Source organism: Saccostrea cucullata, unplaced genomic scaffold, assembly GCF_032062105.1.
Source record: "Saccostrea cucullata isolate Sc308-1 unplaced genomic scaffold, CSIRO_AGI_Scuc_v1 ctg3169, whole genome shotgun sequence".
Taxonomy (NCBI): Eukaryota; Metazoa; Mollusca; class Bivalvia; order Ostreida; family Ostreidae; genus Saccostrea; species Saccostrea cuccullata.
In genome coordinates, this window is record NW_026937989.1 from 1 (window position 1) to 19,809 (window position 19,809).

At 31.3% G+C, this 19,809-nt stretch overlaps 1 protein-coding gene and 1 long non-coding RNA gene across 2 annotated transcripts in view; both read right to left on the reverse strand.

Annotated features, from left to right (window-relative positions):
* Positions 1 to 3,100: 3,100 nt before the first annotated feature.
* On the reverse strand, positions 3,101 to 4,938 carry LOC134249240 (uncharacterized). The gene is made up of 3 exons (XR_009988235.1): positions 3,822 to 4,938; positions 3,626 to 3,735; positions 3,101 to 3,166 (listed from the first exon to the last, which is right to left on the reverse strand). It is a non-coding gene; the product is annotated as an uncharacterized LOC134249240 (long non-coding RNA).
* Positions 4,939 to 9,059: 4,121 nt separating this feature from the next.
* Positions 9,060 to 19,809, reverse strand: part of LOC134249237 (leucine-rich repeat transmembrane neuronal protein 2-like) — a 65,409-nt gene continuing 54,659 nt past the window's right edge. Inside the window, exons 5-7 of the mRNA XM_062731609.1 lie at positions 15,211 to 15,282; positions 10,088 to 10,159; positions 9,060 to 9,884 (exon numbers count right to left, since the gene is read on the reverse strand). Of these exons, the coding sequence (XP_062587593.1) occupies positions 9,632 to 9,884; positions 10,088 to 10,159; positions 15,211 to 15,282 (397 nt within the window). The 3' untranslated portion in view covers positions 9,060 to 9,631. The remainder of the gene's footprint in view (positions 9,885 to 10,087; positions 10,160 to 15,210; positions 15,283 to 19,809) is intronic.

Genomic DNA, 19,809 nt, shown 5'->3' on the forward strand with positions numbered 1-19,809 from the left:
AGTATACAATGATTACAATCTTACTTCACTTAGTTATGACATCATTCTGTCTGTGTGTAACACATGAAATAACGAGCCCATTTACAGTAAATTATGTAAAATGTATATACAAATTATGATAAATACTGTGCTGCGGATTAAGGACATACGCAACATACCTTACCTACTGATAGATTTCAAAGATATTCCAAATTTAAACTTATAATATAATTACATGTTCATAGACAAAAAAATCAGCCTGCCTTACCAGAGGTTTTGAAAAGATATCGAATTTTGAATATTTTTGCATAATTCAAATAAAAATGTACAAAAATTATAAAATACAAATTCCAGATTTTAATTCATCAAAAATTGTTTTAGAAAAGGTGTACAAATCCATATATAGACATTAAAACTATTGCACACAGGTCCTTCATTTAGTGGAACTCTTCAACTCCAGGGAAGAACCCCAAAAAGTTCAAACTACGTTGCGTATGACCTTAAATAAATTTTTTACCTCAACCTTTGACTACTTGATCTAGAGATCAAAAGGGATCTGTTTTATTAGGTCATAGAGATTTATATGACTCAAACTTTTCAAAAGCTCAAAGTTTTTAAAGACATCGTCCGGAAACGAAAGTGTTACACACAGACAGAATGACAGACTTAAATTATTATCTCCCACTTCCTGGGAAGCTGTGGACAAATATAGCTATCAGTACACTATTAAAAGCTTTTATATGTATCATATATTTCAACACAAATTGTAAAAAGAAAAAATAAAAATGAAAGAAACTGGGAGTATAAGTCGATTTATATGCACACATCACGGTTGATAAAAAAATCAAGAAAAACATTTTTTTACAAAGTTTACTTTTTGTTTCATTTATGTACAGATGTATTGCTTTTTTCCATTTGCATACAAAATTGATATTACCTGCAAATTCTATTCTGATGAACACGACAAAATGCAACACACTCAATTTTCACAAAAACTGACACAAAATTGGATGCTTTAACTTCATTTCTTAAAAAGAGTGGGTCATCGTACAATTTCTTTCTTTCTTTTTTTTGGAGAGCGAATAATGAGGGCAATGGAAAGAATTTGAGATGTTTCTCTTTACACTCGCAAAAATCTGGTACAAAGATCCACTCTACATAAATAAGTTTATACTTATTAAAATTCATCGTGGTCTTAGAAATTCTAAGTCTAAATACACGTGCTAAATATGGAGAACTGTATGTTATTTAAATGGCCATACGTGACTGCGTGGAGTAGAGATTAGCGTGGAACTCTTTAAACAGAACGTTTACTGAGGAAAGTGTTCGAATTATGTTCTAATGTTTTGATTTTTTTTAAATCTTAGTTTTGGTATTGTTTTACTTTAAAATTCAGTTGCTGTAGGAATAAAAACATTTTTCAGTGAAAATATTAATAATATATACATTGTATCTATGAAATAACGAACCCATTAACAGTAAAATATGTAAAATGTATATACATATTATGATAAATATTGGAATACGCGAGTGTATTCCCGTTTAGACTTATTTTGACTGCAAATGCTTCTAAACCAAAGAATATCCACTATTATTTTATATAATATAAACAGTTTAATTATATATCTTCACAATACAGGTTAAACTCAATATGTAGATTGCAGAATAGAAGTCCTTTCCATGTTGGACATTATGTGGCAGAAAATGAAAGTCAGGTGTTTAGCTTGTTTACAATCTAGATAATATTTTGATAACTACTGTAAACATTTAAATGCCTAGGTAAATTGGGAAAATTAGGATATTTCCAATAACTGTACTTGCATAGCCGAAAATTGTGCATGGGCATTTGATTCACCTTATCCCCTCAGATTCTTTATGTATAGAAGGGAATGGCTAAACTGCAACCGCATACATGTATATAAAAAGATAGACTCAAAGATACATGTTAATCACAATCTGTCATCGTCTTTAGATATCAATTGATATACAAGGGCTTTTCGGAAAGTTCGAAGACTTCTATCTGTCATATAATTTATAATTTATAAATTTTGTAGACATATTTTAAGAATAAATTTGAATAGTTTGAATATGAAATTTTCAATATATCATAAGAACTTATTAAAATTTGAAACTGCTTTACTAGATGCAATTGATTAATATGTACAGATGTGGGTAATCATATCTCTGTAAAACGACACAAAACGAAGACAATTAATACGTTCATAATTAAAATCGTTGCTTCATTGTATAAACAAAAACTTGAACTTACACATGTACTACATGAATGTCACTAAAACAGTTAGTATTCAACTAAATGGCAAGTGGTAAATACAGTTTTTTTTAAAAATGTGTGTGTGACGCCAGCCAGCTAGATTTGTGTGAAATGTCAAGGTAAAGCATTTTGGAGAAATTCATTACGTCATGTTTTTGAAGTTGCAATGTTGTAAATGTGCTCAATGGAAAACAAATTATGTTAATTTTAGAATAATGCATTATAATTATGTGTTGATCATTGATATTGTCCTCAACTTTTCTGAACAGCCCTAGCTATTCTTATATTCAATTCTTCCAGCTGCTGTGTGTTTAAATTTAAATTTTGTGTACAAGTCTGTTTTAAATGTTTAAAATAAAGTTTAAAAATGTATTAAATAAAATTTGTTTAATTATGAAACAAAACACACAAAAAAAGATAATGTTTTTTTTTTTTTACATATTATTATGTGTTAATCATTGTTATTGTCCGAAATTTTTCTGAAAAGTTTTTAATCACTGATCTAATATGTCCATATTTTCCATGCATGGTCTGGAATAATTTTTTTGAATCACTGATCCAGTTGTGTTACTTTTTTCTTTATATGTCTGATCTCGGTTAAATCTTTGTATCTAATCACTGATCTAATACTGCTCATCCATATATTTTCACGCCTTGTCTTGATCCAGTCGTTCTCTAAGATACACCTTGAAATAGTGCATTGTTTTGATAAAAATTAAATTTAGAGAAAAAATTTAATCTTTTAAGGAAAGAAAATTTATTAGTTATGAAATATTTAAACTTTCAAAACTTATTGATGTTTAAAAACATTAAGTACAAACCTGGTTCAGAAGTACAGGTAGATAAAATGCTCACACAGGTTTTTTGAGGTGTGTCGTCTGAGGCTGCTGAATGCAATCCTTTGATTCTGGCAATCTAAATTTTAAACGAGCTGAATTTTTATTCAAAACTGAAGCAAATTAAGTACCAGATGTTTTTACTTGAAAAATATGGAAATAACGAACAGTTTTCAAGCTCAAAGTCCATTAAATAATACAAAATAGGAGCAGAGCAGACACAGACCTCTATTACATCAGAGTTGGGATCAGGTGCCATGGAGGAGTGAGCATCCCCTGCCGACCGTCCCACCCGCCGTGTGCTCCTTGTCATGATTGGGAAATAACGGAAAATCCGCCGATAATCACAGTGTAAATAATTGTTCAACAATTTAATAAGTATGAAAAACGTCGTTCAGCATTATATCATGACTCAGTTAAAAATTGTATTTACTGATAAGGTCATTGAATCGACCATAGAACTTAGAACTTAAAAATGTTGACCTTCAACGAGAATACTGATATTCTTGTTTCATCAACTTGTTTGTCAATAAATTACCTCATTTTAGAAATTGTTCATACGTAGAGCATGTTCTTGTGTATCGAATACATGTATTTCCAGATGGCATTCAGGATTCTATTCAGCGGCAAAGAGAGACAAAAAAACCCCTGCGAAAAAGAAATATATATCAAAATTAAGTAGAATAGAGAACATTATTCAAGCAATACAACTAATGAGCAAAGCAAACATACACTTGTAGGCCTCTTAAAACTTCAGAGGAGGGATCAGGTGACATGGAGGAATAAAAATTCCTTCTCCAACCGGTGACGTCCGCCGTTTGCCCCTCATCATGATCGGAAACAATTCTCTTTAAATTTCATTAAGCAAGCATTTATTTAGTAAAAATAGGGGGGAAAAGGGTTTTAACATACTTGAAGTAAATCATACATCAGTTCTCTGGTATAATAAGGACTGACAACCACGTCTGTTCCTAACTGATTTTCTTTGTTGCTAAGTTTATGCATGGATTTGTTTTTCCAACAGTTGAGTCGGCACAAACTTTGATTAGGGGAGTTCAAAAATTAATGTTTGTTTCATGATGTCAGATATTGATAACTTGCTTCGACACTAGAAGAATTGAAAAATGTCATGAAAGAGTACAAGTGGTGAGAATATTCTCCTGCTCTAGGACCTTTCTCAATTTTGAAAGTTTATAAAAGTAAAATGTTGCTGTTTATATCATATTTTAATTTACAGATTTGGTTCCTTTATTATATTGAACCACCGACTAGACTTACCTTTCACTTAAATTAATAAAAAAAAATTACCTCACATATGCATATGACTTGTACTCTGCATGCCAAGATATCGTGGAAAGACTTAATTTTGCAAGCAGTTAGCTCTTCGCCATTATGTCTTCTTATCGTTTACGTGTGTCAGGTGGATTTCAAATAAAAGTGTTTGTTGGGGCATACATGTATCATTTTCCCTCGAAATGTTCAATTTTCATATAGAATTGGATAAAACTCAATTTTAAGAATTATAATATATTTTTTTTTATTTTCGAGTCAATCAAATCCTTTATGTATAATAGAGACTTCAACCATTCATATTTGAAACATTCACCGCAAAATTTGCTAAGCTGAAATTGCTTTAAAAAACAAGATAAAATCAGTCAATAAGTAAATCAATAAAAATGAATCAAAATTGTTAATGTTGATTTGATTAACAACAAATTTTCGGAAATTATATCTTTTCCATGAACATTTCTTTGATGAAAATTTAAAGATATTTCGCATTAAAACGCCTTGTACGCCCCCTTTTCATATACATACCTCATGGTTACCGAGACGGCTGAATACCAGGACAAAATGCACGTACGAACAGCACTAATAATGATTATAATTACTAAATTAGATTTTACATCATTATTCTTTATTATAAATGAGACAAAATTGATTCCCCTCTTTTAAATGATCCTTACTTTAAAAATGCTTTAAAAGAGTCTAATATACAAAATAAGGAATTTTCAAAATTGAGAAGAAAATCTTATCAATAATCATATGATCACCATTGAAATAAAATCAAATAAATCTTGTAAAGGAAGCTCTTTTTGTTTTACTTCTGGAATTATATATCACAAGAATAATTTTAAAATAAAAAAAAGAGTTGTAGGTTTACAAGTAAATGGTACGCTGAATAGTTATTGTTTCATGTAAATAAGCACAATTAGTAATGTGCAGACTAAATACATGTTAATAGATACATGAACAATTTCAGGATTTTTTCTGCCTCCAAAATTACAGTAGAACGTATTATACTTGTATTACACAAAACAAAAACCTGAAGCTAGCATGCAGGACATCATCTCTATATTCTATACAAAATTGTGAAATACATACCATGACCTTGATATACAAAATTATTACTAAATTAAAAAGCAAGGCATCTAAATGTTTGAACCGATAAATGAATGCAACGTTAAGTGAGTCGTTACAATTTCAATGAAAACCTGAAAATTGTGCTTACAGTATTCGGAGGATTAAATTTCAAATTTCTTCTATGTGTGTTATGCTTGAACTAACAAGAGACAATGAACATCGTTTTTTGAAGGTTTGTTCTTTAGTTCAATTTGTGTTAATTCATATTTGCCATCATCAACAAATCCTCGCGAATATACATCATTTCAGCTCAGTGTATAAAGCAAATATAAAACAAATATAAAATCACAAAATATAGATATTCATCCTATCTCTCCTCACCCCTTTCTCTATACTATTGGAATGAAATGAAACATTGAACAGCAAAAATGAAAAAAAATCGCCATGGACATTTTCTTATTGATACGTACCTTTAAAACAAATAAAAAAAACAGGGAGAAGAAAAAGAAAAGTGATATATGTAGTAGTACTACCCAAGTGAGTGAAGTTAGAATGTAAGATTACATTTGTAAACATTGTTTTCTACTTCCAGTGAGACATTGCATGCATTTTCCTTGAGTTTTTGTTAAGGATATTTCTTTAAACAAAAGAATGTTAAGCAAAACCAAATCTGAAATTGGATTCCAATTTCTATAACTAATCAGTATTGAAATATATATGCATAAACAAAATCAAATGTAATTGAATAAATAAAATTCTTACCTGTTTAAGTTCTATCATTTATCACAAAATTTGTTAACCGGAATATAATAAAAATTTGATAAAAATTTAAAAAATATGCAATATACTGAAAATGGGGGATAAAACACACTTTAAGTTTTTGAAAACGAAGTCAATACGTTAGAACATGTAAAATCTTACCCAGAACATTGGAATAATAATAATTTCAGTAATAATTAAGAAATATGCTGCAAAATGTCATGAGGATAAAACACACTTTATAGTTTCTGCTCCTAAACATCAAGTCAAAGTCTCCATCTTACCATCTGAACTTTAGTGACACCATCATTAGTGAGGCAACTGGTGTTAAGGATCTCGGTGTATAGTTGATGTCTCTCAGCTTGCTTAAGCAAATTTCATCCATCCGCGTCTCCTGCATGCTACTACAAACGGCCATTGAATTTTGCTCTTATGTTGTCTAAGCTCGTCTATGCTAATTGCAGTGCAATTATATTACCCGTACCAGAAGGAAGCACATTACTCCTATTCTTATGTTTAATTGGCTTCCAATGAGAAACGCATCCAGTATAAAAACGAAACTATTTAAAGCTAAATGCATGGCATCAAAATACATTGTAGAGCTCATCAACATCTATGAACCTGGTCGTTCCCTTAGATCAGCAAACAAGCTGATACTGCAAAGACCGCAATGTATGGCAACAGACGTTTTAATGTGGCTGTGCAGCATCCCTCTGGCCTTATTACTTTCATATCTGCTTTCATATCCATCTATTCACACTTTTAAAAATATCTTAAACCCATTTTTTATGGAGAAATTTGATTAAATTTTCATCTTTGGTGTGTTATTATAGACTTTTATTGAATTGTGATTTATACAAGAGCATTTGTGTAACTCTTAAATAAGTTATCTAATATCAAGATTTTTTTCTTCTCAACTGTAATTATATTTTTTTTCTTGTTTTAATACTTGATATTCATCACATTTTTCTACTTTTTAATTTTTTTTTAATTTTATAAATCCCAAATTTTAATATCCTATGTCATTCAATATTTTTTTTTGTTCCTTATATTGTCTTCATATTTTTATAAATGTATATTTTCTTTGCTGTACACCACTTTAGAATGATTGATTTTTTAATAAATATATATATAAGGCGTTTTATTATTAGTTACTACCACTACTACTACAAATAATAATGGTCTGGGGACTTATTATCTTCCTTTGATATTGTTTAATCAAAACAATTATAATACAACAATATTGCTTTTGATAAAGTATTGTACAAATGAAATCTTACCTGAAGGGTAGGTAATCCTCTCGAGGTGAATCATTTTTTTTTCTTAACAAGAAAAAGTCACGATTAAAAAGATAATGAATCGAGTCGGATCGCTTTTATTGACGAACAATTTGTCAAACTATATTAAATTAATTAATTATAGTTATTTTATTCCTATTATAAAGGGTTTTTTGCTGTTTGATCTATCAGTTTTATTAGAAAAAACGACCCGTTTCCATAAATCGTCTTATGTGATTGATCGATAAAGGAGCTCTCTCTCTCTCTCTCTCTCTCTCTCTCTCTCTCTCTCTCTCTCTCTCTCTCTTCGCTTTTAAATAGCTTTCGTGATTTCCATTTTAATAAAGATTTTCTTTTTCATTCTTACCTGAAGGATAAAATAGCATTCTCATGAGTTTCTTTCCAGCATTTAATCATTCAGTCTCTAGGATTGATAAATATCGAAAAACACCGTACATTTAACTACTTCCACTTGGTCAAAATCCGCGGATTAACGTTTTCGGTTTAGGATACACAATTCTGCGCATTTTCGTGCAGCAAACAAAGTTCATTATGGTGATAAAAGTCAGTCATATGCTGAAATATGTAGAGATAACGAACAGTATTCGAACATACATTGTTTTTTAACTACCATAAAATGTAATGAGTAGTCAAACAGTCACTACCATATATTGTGTATCACTCCATTGCCATTGACAGTCAACGACATCAAAGAGCCTAAATAGGAACAGCTAGAAATCAGTTTGTTTCGAACTGGGTCGGTTTAGCTCGACTCCATATGAGATAGATTCGACATACATAATTTTGCATACTGCTTGATAAACCTAATTCTCTTATTGCTATATTTCATTTCTATCCATATTTCACAAAAATAAATAAATAATGAAATGAAATAAAAATAAAACAAAAACATATAAGTAAATAAAAATCTCTCGCTCATGTGTAACCTAAAACTTTATTTGATTAAATAATTCATGTTTTTTTGTTCTTTTTGTGTAAATTTGGATTCATTATGTAATGTAAACATATAACTGATATCATATTTGTTAAAAAAATATAATTTTAAGGGATCAGATTTTTTACTAATAATTCTTTATATTTCCTTATAAAGATTAACTTTATCGGAAATAAACATGTACAACATAATTGATACAGCAAATATAAAAATAAGTTTTGATATTGTTAAAAAAATAAAAAATGTCTGCGATAACTTTTTAGATTCTTTCCTTGAAGAACAAAGTTATATGATAACACAAGTTTTTATTTCAAATTAAGCCATCAACAAACCTAAACTTTTTCATAGTGATACTGATTATTTTACAAACTTTAGGAATAACATGTACTTGAAAACTTAACGCACTGCGCAAGTAAGTATCTACAATGTACAAGCTATTATTAATTCGGGAACGGATCAAGAAGTCTATATAGCTACACCTGTTCGGTGAAATTCTCTAAAACGTGTTTAAAAATAAGAAAATGGTCAAAATTATTTACCAAGTTTAAAAAGTCACGAACATCTGCGCTTGTTCTTTCCCAAAGCAAATTGCAAAATAAAGCAATCAGACGCTTTCTTTATGTTCTTGTCAAAAACCGATTGAACGTCGGTCAAAAATCAAGTTAAAGGAGTGCCACTGACAATTTATTTTAATTTTAAATTAAGTGCTGGAAAACAATTGCTCAATCCCCTTTACTTAAATTTCAGTCTAAGGTCCTTTCTTGTAAGCTATAGAATGCCTTTTGTAGTTTTGCCAAGTATACCAGGCCTCCAGTAATCATCAATATCAGCCTGGAAGCTCAACCCAACAAAGACTTTTGACAAGAAAATTTATTTTCAATATTAGCAATAATAAGAGACCCCTTTACAGATTTTCATTAAGAAAGAACACACTCCAGCCATTTTCATAGCTAATCACACTTTTTCCCCATGCTTGGGAACAGCAACAGCAATCTTACCTTGCAGGATAAATATGAAGCTTAGTTTAACTCCTTGTTCTGTAGATAATTATTCATACATAAAAAATAAACGATATTAAAAATAAAGATAAGTTGAGTGGGTGAGATTTAGGCGTTTTGATAATTCATGTTTTATTCGCGTTTTCGCCTCTAAAAATAGGTAATGCCTAGGAGTGTTTTTCAGTTCAGACAATTCAGTGTTTTTTATTGAATAAAATAATCATTTTACCTGACGTTTCTCGTATTGGTGTAGTTGCTGTAGTGACGTCACAATTCATGTCCTCTGAGGAGAGATCCCGCAACAATACTCCTGTCAGATTACTCGGGGTTGAACATTTCGGTTCTATGTCATACGGTATGTACGTCAATGTTAACTTCCTTGATTTGGAAAATCTGACAAAATCGGCTAAGATGCAGTCACAGTGCAGAGGATTCCTTTCCACTGACCTTTAACAAATAAAACTATCATAGTTTTAATGTGTGATATCTCTTTTAATTCTGATATATAGATAAAACAATAAAAGTTCTTTATATCAAATCTAAAAATAATATTTCATAATCAACTAAGACCAAAATACATGTTAAAACTATTTTAAGCATTTTCCACATTACCAAAATTGAATTATCTAAAAAATACTCTGCATACTTACAGCGTCTTTAATTTTGGAAGTCCCAAGAACATGTTTTTGTCTAATGTAGTTATGTTATTGCTAAAGATGTGCCTACATAGTAACACATACATTTTTTAACCTGATGATCCACGTTCATTATTCATGAAATAATGTTGAATGAAGTTTACATGAGTGAACAACAGATGTTAGTGAACTTCAAATAAATATTTCATTGTCTTTCCCTGTCTTTGTAAATTGAACTTTCCACCAGAATTCATTTTTCTCTGAGTACACTTCAAACGTTATAGGACTAACTTCTTTTTATGAAGGATATGGAGATAACGAAGAGTATTCAATATCAAAGTCCATAAAACAATACAAAATAAGAGCAGAACAAACACGGACCTCAAAAACATCAGAGGTGGGATCAGGTGCCATGGAGAAGTGAGCATCCCCTGCCGACCGGTCACACCCGCCGTGTGCTCCTGATTATGATAGGGAAATAACGGAAAAATCCATCGCGATCGTCAATTCAGTATATAAATAACGCACTAACAATTAGTATGAGAAACGTCAGTCAGCATTTGACTCAATGATAAATTATATTTGCTAAGAAGGTTATTGTATCGAACATAGAACTTAAAAATGATGACTTTAAACGAGACTGCTGATATTCTTGTTTCATCAACTTGATTGTCAATAATTTACCTCGTTTTAGAAATTGTTCATACGTAGAACATGCTTTTGCATATCGAATCAACTGAGATATATAAACTCTGTATGCAGCTGATGAAGGTATATTGCTGCAAAAGTAGGGAAGTTAACAATAGAAAAGTTAAAGTGATCACGTTTATCATAGAGCTTGGTTGTTAGATTACCATTAACGTTTTCAAGTTAAATATCCAAGTATGAAACAGATGTGTCAGCTCTTGTGGTATCTTTTATCTCAAGCTCACCAGGATATATCGTATCTACATAAGAGTGGATATTACCATTGTTAATTGATAATACGTCGTCGATATATCTAAATGTCGAGTTGAAGGCCACAGCAAGTGTTTTTTTCTCTTCAAGCATAAGATTTTGCATAAATTCTTCATCATATAGATACAAAAATAGGTTTGCTAATAACAGAGCACAATTGGTACCCATGGGAATTCCAAGAGATTGCTGGGAAACCCACATAGATATTGTCAATCAGAAACTCAAGCATCTTTTTGATGTCAACTTCATAGTACTTGTGTGTGCAAATAGAATATATTTTAACAAAATAATTTTGCAAATGACCAATGACCAGGTAAGTAAATATAGGAGTTCCAATGTTATTGAAAAAGCAGCTGTCAAGGAATGGAGTTAAAAACTCACCTATAGTAGCTATTACTTTTCAAATATCTTTCGAGTCATGCTGTTATTCTCACGACCAAGAGGCAATGAATTCAAATTATTTCTACATGTACCGTACATGTATATGTAATTTCTACGGGTCCTTGCTTGATGCCTTGTTTACATGTTTTAGACTGGTCACTGTTCGTTTTCTTCACCTTTTTCATTGGAGTCCAACTATTGTAGAAAATATTTACAAAATCAGAACTCTTACATGGTTTTTGTACTCTTTCTGCAATGTTGTAACCCTTAGTTGCCGTATGATACGGCGAAGAGAGCATTTATGAAACTGAAAGAGCTTCTATTGTTCTTTTTAAATTAAATAATCGAGACATTTTTTTTCTTGACTTTTTTCAGGCTATTAGGACCAATTAACAACTAGCTTAATTGTATGACAAAGCAATGACTTCATCTTTTCTATACTTAATGCTAACTGTGTTAATGTCAACAGTTAATGTTTCTATAGTAAGTAAAATGCACTTGATGAATTATTTTTTTAGCGTTTTCCGTAAGTAAACTGCATTTGTAGTTGAAAAGTCCAATAATAGTGTGCAAATTCTCATCTCTCTATCGCTGAATATAAGGAAGAAAGTATGAACTTCCCGAAAAAATTTGGTCGCACATCCTTAATTTTTGGAATTAAAACACCAATTTATTATTCCAGAATTGCAACGTTTTTCCTCTTTCTAAATTTAGCTGACAACCACATTGGTATGTTAATTCATTAAAAAGGACTTTTTATAAAAATTGAGTCGTAACTTAAAAAAACACATTGTCACTGCAAATTCTTTGTAGTAAATTGCTGCCAGAGTTTCATTTTGTATACCATGACCCTGTTTCTTTACAAAATGTCTTTCAGGAATTGTCCTTATGTCTGTATCTTAATGATCATAAGTCCATTTCGCAGTGCATCTACAGGAGTCCTTCTTCTAGAATTGCGCCATAAACATAAAAGCATGGCGTTATCGTTAAATCCCAAATCATATGGATTTGTGCTGTTAATAATTTGAACATTTGTTGTGACAAAATCAGCACATCTCCTTGCAGTTAACACTGACACATTGCCTATGGACCTTGATATTCACTGGATATGTTTATGAGCCCGTTAACAATTTTTTAATGATAAACATTGATAACTTTGTTTATGGAATATTGACCCATTGAACAATTTTGTACTGGTTTGATACGGATAACATTGTAAGCTTGATATATGTCCATTTATACTGATATTGCGCCCCGTTGTGCAATCGAAAACTTACTTTACCCAGTACACACTTTAGCCCATCTGGGGTGGCCATTTTTGGTGTTGATTATTGGGAAAACGATCCAGCGGCTACTCCCAATAATGAAGGTACGGTCTGGGCTTTATTGCGCCATTAAAGGACAACGCATGGTAACGGCCGAATTTGGCTCCTTATTTGATGTAAAAATCAGAACACAGTTAAAACTGTTGAAGTTTGTAGTTAAGAACTGAAACTGATGCTTGTTTTAAAACCAGCACTAATTTTGATTCAAAGCTTACAAGGAGGTCAAAAGAGGTGCAAAACTGAAACAATTTCCCGAATTTCCTCAATTCTAGTGGAATTTCGACGAATTTGAAATAATTTTCACTTTATAAAAACATATTGTCTATATGTTTATATATATAGTGTATGAAATACATATCTTTATAAATTTGGTTGATAGGCAAGGTTATGCTCTATGTTTTCTGAAACAATTTGCAAAAAAGTATTTTAAAAATATTTTTAAAAATCGGAAATTGATATATTTTCCGACCTTCCTGTGATGTCTGTGTATCCCATAATTTAGAAACAATACTCAGTTTGTGGCAGGGGTGACAACAGGTTTTCACTGATAAACTGTCGCATTGTTCTAAACGACACCTTAAACAAGGGGGGGGGGGGAGAGTCTTAGCCTATCTTGTCCTTTAATGCATTCTAAATGAAATCGGCTTAAAAATTAGTTGAGAATATGGGTGTGATATATCATTTAAGAATATGGCACGAAGGAGGACCATTCTAGAAATATGACGTTATCAATTTGGTACATTTCTAAGTTTTAAACGAAAAAGCCTCAGAATGACTCATTTCAGGGGTTATCTCCCTTAAGAAAACGGTGTTCACAGTCTTTGCCCACTTCAATTTTTGGATATGTTTTGTAAAAAACGTTGAAAAATCGCAATTCTAAAAATCTTAAAATTCTTAAAAGGAGCGATACATGTGCTCTGTATTATCTGAAAGACAATTCTACTGAAAATTGATGTCTTCTGCAACTATATAAGAAGATATGGAAAAATATCCAAGTTCATGACAACACTATTAGCATTTAGGAGGTCATACGAAAAAAAAAGTTGTATATTATTAATTACTGCATGAAATTTCAATGACTCAGAAAGGGTGGGTTTTAACATCATATCCATATTTTAGAAAAATACAGGGCCAGATTTGTATAAAAACTGTTCCTTGTTCTTTTACTTGTACTTAGTATATTAATATCCATGACGCCACAACAAGATATGCAAAACATGATAAAAAAAATATATTAAGCAATGAATAAATATCTTTAGCAAGAAGTATGTTAGTTCTTCCTAGTATTTGAGATATTCGGACATACTCACAGTGTATTGAAACAAGTACTCAAATGAAATCTCAAACTGATTATTGATTAAAGACTATACTTGAGTTTTACGTAAAATAAGTATACGTACACAGCATCATACTGAGTAAAGCTTATTAATACTTACAATTTGCTTAAATTGTATAAGCCGTTAAAAGAATCGTCCTGTATTGTTGTGATTTTGTTTTCGAAAAGAGATCTATCAAAAGAATATTGTTGGCTTAATGCAGACATTTATAGTAACATTACAACAAAATTTTATGATAATCATGATGTTTGGTATAAAAGGAGCACACATCGAGTTTGACCGGTCTGCAGGGGATGACAATTCCCCTTGGCACTTGATACCACCTCTTATGTTGAAGAAGTCCGTGTTTTCTCTTTTCCTGATCTGATTTTTTAAAAGGTCTTTTGAGCTTGAATACTCTTCGTTAACTCTATATATTTCATGGTGCAATTTTTTTAACATTCATTGACAAAATAGAATTATCCGGTTAATTAAAATGCTTGTATTGAATCTGCTGGTTTCCGTTGTTAATTTGAAATTGATGTGTCAATATTTTTTTCTTAAGGTACACTCCTGGTTTCCCTAACATAAATGGGCCAACAAAGGGTTCATTCTATTCGTAGACAACATTAGAAGATTTCCGGTTGAGTTTTGGTATAGAAGTTGTAAGATTACTAGTGAACGAAAAGTTTGTTATAAAAACCTCATAGGTTTTACAGTTTTTGACAGAGCATTTTGAAATCAAACAGATGGGATCGGAAAATGAATCTTTCAAATATTCATCTTTAAATATAGGGCATATGGTGTTAACCTCTCCCAACTTATTCGATATTCAAGTTCAATTTTTAAATCGAGATATTGTAGTGAACAGATAAAGTGATGTTACAGCGAATTCAGCAAGCTCGTTTGAAGTCGGCATTTTATTAGGGTTATTATAGAGACCTTATTACAATGTAGCTAATAAAGTCGTATTTTCTCTTACATGTTTCAAATCAATGGTTAGGCCTTCGTTTTCATACTAAAGATTCTTTGACAACCAAATGGTTCCGTTTACCTGATCAGTAATAAATCTAACGAAGGGTGTGACTGGTCTACAGGTAATGCTTACTCCTACAAAAATTTCTTTGTTTTTAATTTTAAGTTCAATCACTATACTTACAGTGTCTTTAAATTTGGCAATTCTTTAAATACATTGTTTGGTATTGCGGATATCTGGTTTCGGTACAGAGATCTAAAATCAAGTTTGAAGATTGAAAATAATATACAACAATCAAGATTCAATTAGATATCATAAGTATACGAATTCCTCACTTGACACACGGAATGTTAATTGAAAACACATTATCGTTTTGATAAATAATTAATGAGATTACGCATAGAATAAAACCTTTTATTATATAGCTAAAAAAATAGTCTATAATAAAAAAAAAAACTACTAAAAATCTAGAGAATTTTAGCGTTCAATATCTTAGCGTTTTATTTAATGCTGATATGAGTATGCCCGAAACATTCCGAATACGAACGTTCAATATCGAACATCTCTTTGTAGGCAATAATGTCGTCTGTTTAACCTCTCAAAAGCAAATGTATGACACTGGTAGCTAGGTAAGATGTGTTTATTTTCACACATATTTAAAACTATTAATTAATAATTTAGTAAGTATTAGCCTCAATAATACCTCAATAAGCAGATCATAACGCTTGGAAGGATCATTGGAATGATGCAATATTGAGCATTTATAGGTCAGACGTTAATTAAGGTCTTCCGTTTCCAATGGAAGACCTTCTACTGATTCTGTTGGTAAAGATTATTAAGGTCTTCCGCTCAGGCGGAAGACCTTCTACTGATTCTGATGGTTAAGATTATTCCTATTAATCTTTTTTTTTCCTAGACGCCAACTTTGAGACCTTGTAACTCGCTCATTTCTTAACGGATTTCGCTCAAATTTTCAGAGTTTTTGGACGTTACAAAACTCAATTTAAATGTTTTCATACATATCAAAAATTCCCTTCCGCTTTTGAGTTATTTCCCTTTAAATTAAAATTTGGTGCTGTTTGTTTCCAGACAAAGGCTCAGAAACGACAAAAGCTGGAGCAGAATGTCTACTGCATTTAAATACTAGAAGAATTGAAGTTGTGCACATCGGTTTTTCTTTTTCGATTTCTGCGCTCAAAACGGTGCTAGATAGGGGTCAAAAATAAGAATGCCTAAAAGCCCAAAAATTTACATCTATTTCCTTATGGATCTTTTAAACTAAAAATAATTTGTTAAGACAAGTTTTACAAATATAGTGCATAATTTTAAGATCTATCATTTGACATCATTAAAAAGGGGCTGGCCCCTCAAATTAGGGGCCAAGGGTGCTCGAAAGTTTTTGCATTATAACTTAAAAACGGTAAATATTTCGATATGGTTATCGATTTGAAATGGGTTCTTTAGGATCTTATTGATCTCTTGAAAACGTTATTTTGTTCTAGTCATGTTTTATTAGATGAGCAAAAAACTTTATAGTCCGTGTACATGTAAGTGATTTTATACGGCAAGTGAAGAAGAATTCTATATGCGTACGCGTATAACACGTATGACTGAAATTAACTGGATAAGAATAATATATACCTAGCTAAATTGAATGTTAAACTTTGTTGAAATAAGATTTTTAACGTATTCTCTAGCTGGATGTCATACAGATTATTCAGAGACAACTTTCTCCCTGTGTTTAGTGTAAAGAATAAGACGGGAGAGAGGAAAAATATTTTTAAGTATTAATATTCAATGAAGCATTATTTATTTATAAAAAAAAATCAAGCTTAAGATAATTCACTGTCATTCAATTCATGCATCGTGAATTTTCCTCGGACCCTGAAAGTTTCGTGTGTACAGTGTGCGTGTTTTGTGTGTACAGTTATCACATGGTCATGAAACCCGTTTATCGATCCCGCATTAAACTGTATACATTCGTGAGGTCAACATTACCGCTCTTTGATTTTTACTAGAGTCCTAGATTTAAGATCAAGAAAAAATGTCATTTGCGCTAATCGTAAGAATATTTCTATACACAAATTTTAAGGTTTTCTTGAACATGATTTAAAAGTGTTGAATGTCGGATTCTATTCTTTGACGAATGAATAGAAGGGGCTGCGTTTACACGCGCTTTTCTCATCTGCTGAGGTATCTATGGACGAGTTCATCGGTTACACTGAAGGGTGACACAGGACGACCTATCGATAACTCTGCCAATTTTGATAGTGATTTTAATTGCACATGTACCATAAACATGATAACTTAATGTTCAATTCTACCCTTGTGAAGTCCATTATAGTCTCGTTATTTAAAAAAAAAATTGGGGATATCAATACTGCAACTTATTTTTGATTTGTGCGGATGATTCTTTTATTGGAAAGGTACACACGTAGTACGACGATTTTTTAGGCCCCGTCTCCCCCTCCACTTTGAAGTAATTGCAATCGTTACATGTATACGGGCCTATATCAAGTTATTCTAATTGCTTTATATCAGAAAAATTTGCGATGTTGTTTAAATTAACAAATACCTATAAACATTGCACAGTAAATTGTAAGTGGAAGTGACGTTTCCAATTCTCATGAAAATCGTAAATGAAGCAACTTTAAGATTTGCATGAATTGATACATAACTTATAATTGCATTGTACCGAATGTATTCCTTTTATTTCTTCGAATAAAAAGAATATCACTATGACACGATTTTACGGGTACATGATGGTAACTAAATACATGCTGTTTTACACGGAAGAGTCCCCCCCCCCCAATATATACATTCCGAGCTTTCAGAATACGAGAGAAAGAAATGAATAATTAGAATTTTTTTTTTAACAAATTCAAAATTGTTTCTGAGAAAGCCATGTAGTTGCATACAAATATTCCAAGCAATTTTTTCGTGTTTATTGGACTAAAAGAGACAATTAAATTTCCTCTCATCGCGATACGTAACCCCCTTTCCCTCAAATGATACGTTTTCCTTCAGAGTCGAGAATGTCAGTTGGTTAGTTTGTTCAGGTACGTACAGGTCAGGACTGGTGTTGAAATCCATGATTAATCCATAACCTATTACAATGTTAACCAACAATCATACGCGACTTTTTTTTATTCACAGGTCGTCAAATAAATGAAAAAAAGATTAGTATTCGTCACTAAACTTTCCTATATATAAACGTTTTAATTTCTTAAATTTGTGCCGATTAAAGTGTTCATTCGAGCATCGAAGTGTATGCATGTATTAGTTTCTTTGGGTAAGGGGGGGGGGGGGGGTACAGTTTTTACTGCGTTTGATTTCCGGAATTTTGCAATGCTTTTCCGACACTTAATAATTTCATTTCTAACATTGAATTTCATTTTTTCATTCTGGATTTTTACACTATATATTTCAAGCAATTTAAAGTTAACAAAGAAGATGGAATCATTATTATAATAGAATATATTTGGTTAAATTAACACAAGTGAACTTGTGATGAAAATTTATTAAACGAAAGTCAAGCAATAAAAAGTTAAAGTTTGTTTTTTGAAAAATAAATCAAATCAAGTCACAGAAAACAAAGACAGGTTGTAAAGCTCACACACCGACATACACACAAACGTTTTGGTAACTCGGAATAGTCCAGAGTAAAACTATATTTTCTTGATGACGGAATGTCCTGTACATCTAATGTTCACGTCCGGGATAGTCCACGGCGGATCTAAAAACTCTCTCACACAACATACGGGATTCACTCAAATTTCAATTAACACATTTACGCAATTTATATCATACATACAAGTCAGACGCTCTTTGATGTAGAGGATTGACACTAATTTCTTAAATAAATACTTAGTGACAAATTCCTTTTTATTATTTAAACTCAAATTGATATGTTAATAACTTAAGCATATGTCAAAAATAAGCATTAAAATAATTCTTTTCATAAAATTAAATTTTGTTTAAACAATATAAATCACTAGCAGCACAAAGACAGACTTTAAAAAAAAACAGAGGTGGAATCAGGCGAATTAAATCCTTTTATGGCACCACCAACCCCGTAACAAGACATCTCATCGAAATGACCGGTCTCCGCGTCTTGAACCTCCAAGAACATGTATTGCATGTTCTTGAATAATTTGTATTAATAAGTCTTTAAAGAAATCTCATGTAGGAAACCTGATTTATATTCTAATATATTCTATTGTGTAATTTTTTTTAATTAGTTGTACTTCTCAATCTATCATGTTCAAATTACATGTATTTATTTTTTGGGGAACATTAAACCTTATTCGTCAGCCAGTCTGTCCATCTGTCACGAGAACTTTAAACTTGATAATAACTATTGAATGAGTTGAAATAGGACTTTGATATTTCACGTGTGCATTATTTGTGACATCTGATTTTCAAATATACTGTGATTTTTGACCCTGTGACCTTGATCTTGGAGCTTGACCTACTTAAAAAAAATAACATTACTTTAAATTGACCATAACTTTTAAAAGCTTTAATTTAACAAAAATGTATTAACTGTGACAACACCTTTTAAAATTCACTAATTTTTTACCCTTTGACCTTGAAGTTTGACCTGCTTTTCAAAAACATTAACAATACTCATACCTTTTGACTGAGAAGAGATAGGGCTTTTATTTTATACCTATGAATTACCTATGACATCACTTTTCTAAACACACTGACTTTTGACAACTTGACCTTGAGGCTTGATCATAACTTTTTTAATGAGGAGAGATAGGGCTTTCATATTAC